Source organism: Amphimedon queenslandica, unplaced genomic scaffold (assembly GCF_000090795.2).
Source record: "Amphimedon queenslandica unplaced genomic scaffold, v1.1 AMPQUscaffold_11357, whole genome shotgun sequence".
NCBI lineage: Eukaryota > Metazoa > Porifera > Demospongiae > Haplosclerida > Niphatidae > Amphimedon > Amphimedon queenslandica.
In genome coordinates this window covers 1-1,561 of record NW_003548400.1, presented here as the reverse complement: position 1 = coordinate 1,561, position 1,561 = coordinate 1, and the positions used below count along the sequence as shown (strand labels likewise).

General features: G+C 41.7%; 1 protein-coding gene across 1 annotated transcript; it reads left to right on the top strand.

Annotated features, from left to right (window-relative positions):
• On the top strand, positions 1-1,333 carry LOC109580138 (probable serine/threonine-protein kinase drkD; the record flags this gene model as incomplete). The annotated part of the gene is made up of 1 exon (XM_020005498.1): positions 1-1,333. A coding segment is annotated over one exon (1,284 nt), but the record flags the coding sequence as incomplete, so codon positions are not given.
• Between the last annotated feature and the right edge of the window lie 228 nt (positions 1,334-1,561).

The window sequence follows — 1,561 nt, the reverse complement described above, 5'->3', positions numbered from 1 at the left end:
GGAAGGGAACTAGAGGAGGAGAGAAGAGAAAAGGAACAAGTTAGAAACAGACTACAGCAACAACTTGAAGGAAGAGAACGACAACTTGAACAAGCACAGCAACAAGGACAAGAAAGAGAGAGGCAGGCCAGGGAACAAGAGCAGAATCTTCAACGACAGCTTCAAGAAAGAGAGAGGGAAGTTCAACAGGCCAGGGAACAAGAGCAACAGCTTCAGAGGGAAATTCAACAGGCTGGGGAAAGAGAACAGGGTCTTCAACAACAACTTCGAGAAAGTCAACAACAATTCCAGAGGGAAATTGAACAATCACGGCAACAAGGACAAGAAAGAGAGAGGCAAGTTCAGAATCTTCAACAACAGCTTCAAGAAAGAGAGAGGGAAATTCAAGAGGGTGAGGAAAGAGAACAGGGTCTTCAAGGACAGCTTCAACAAGCTCAGCAGCAGCTTCAGGAAAGTCAAGAAAGAGAGAGAGGCCTAGAGCAGCAACTAAGAGAGAGAGATAGACAAGAGAGAGAGTCTTCCTGGGTAGTTAGCAGAAATGATATTAGAATGACAGAAAGGATTCTAGGGAGAGGAGGATGGGGAGAGGTCAGAGTAGCTCGTTTCCATGGACTGGAAGTTGCTGCAAAGGTACTTCACGAGACCATCATATCAGAATATAATGTGTCACTGTTCTCTCGGGAAATGAATATTGCTTCTAAAATACGTCATCCTAACCTCCTTCAGTTCATAGGAGCGACTACAGAGGGTAATCCAATGATCCTGACAGAGCTAATGCCGACCAGCCTAAGAAAGGAATTAGAGACTGGAGGACTGGCCTATCCTGCCATACTGAGCATCAGTTTAGATGTAGCCTGTGCTCTCAATTACCTTCATCTCTTCAAGCCTCATCCTATACTACATAGAGATGTCAGCAGTGCTAATGTACTCCTTCAACCAATGGGAGGTGGACATGGAGGCTTAAGGGCTAAAGTATCTGATTATGGATCAGCTAATCTTCAGCATCTTATAATTAGGTCAGTCAATCCTGGTGGCCCACTTTATGCAGCACCTGAAGCAGGGAATCCAAGGGAACACTCTCCTTCAATGGATGTGTTCAGTTATGGTGTCCTCCTTCTAGAGATGATAACACGACGTATTCCTCTACCAGAAGAGAGAGTAGGTCTTATTGATGGTATTAGAAGAGCCTCGTTTAGGTCTCTTGTTCAACGCTGCCTGTTAGTTGAGTATAGACACCGTCCAACAATGAATGATATTATAACTGAACTAAATGACACTATTTAATGCTAACCTGTTTGTAGCTTTGGAGTTAGTAATTTTTCTATTTTTTGTATTTTGATGCTTAGTTTAAAATTGATTAAAATAAACATTTATTTTTCTAAAATTTAAATTTTAGATTTAACTTTAAATTTCTTACAGTGTGTCCTCTTAATACACTCTGCAAGTACTGAATCAACTGGAGGGGAATAGACCTCTCGTCCACTGATGTACAGGGTCAAAGCTCCAAGTAGAGTCCATTCCTTATTGTTATAATGTATACTGTATATGTATCTGTACTGTA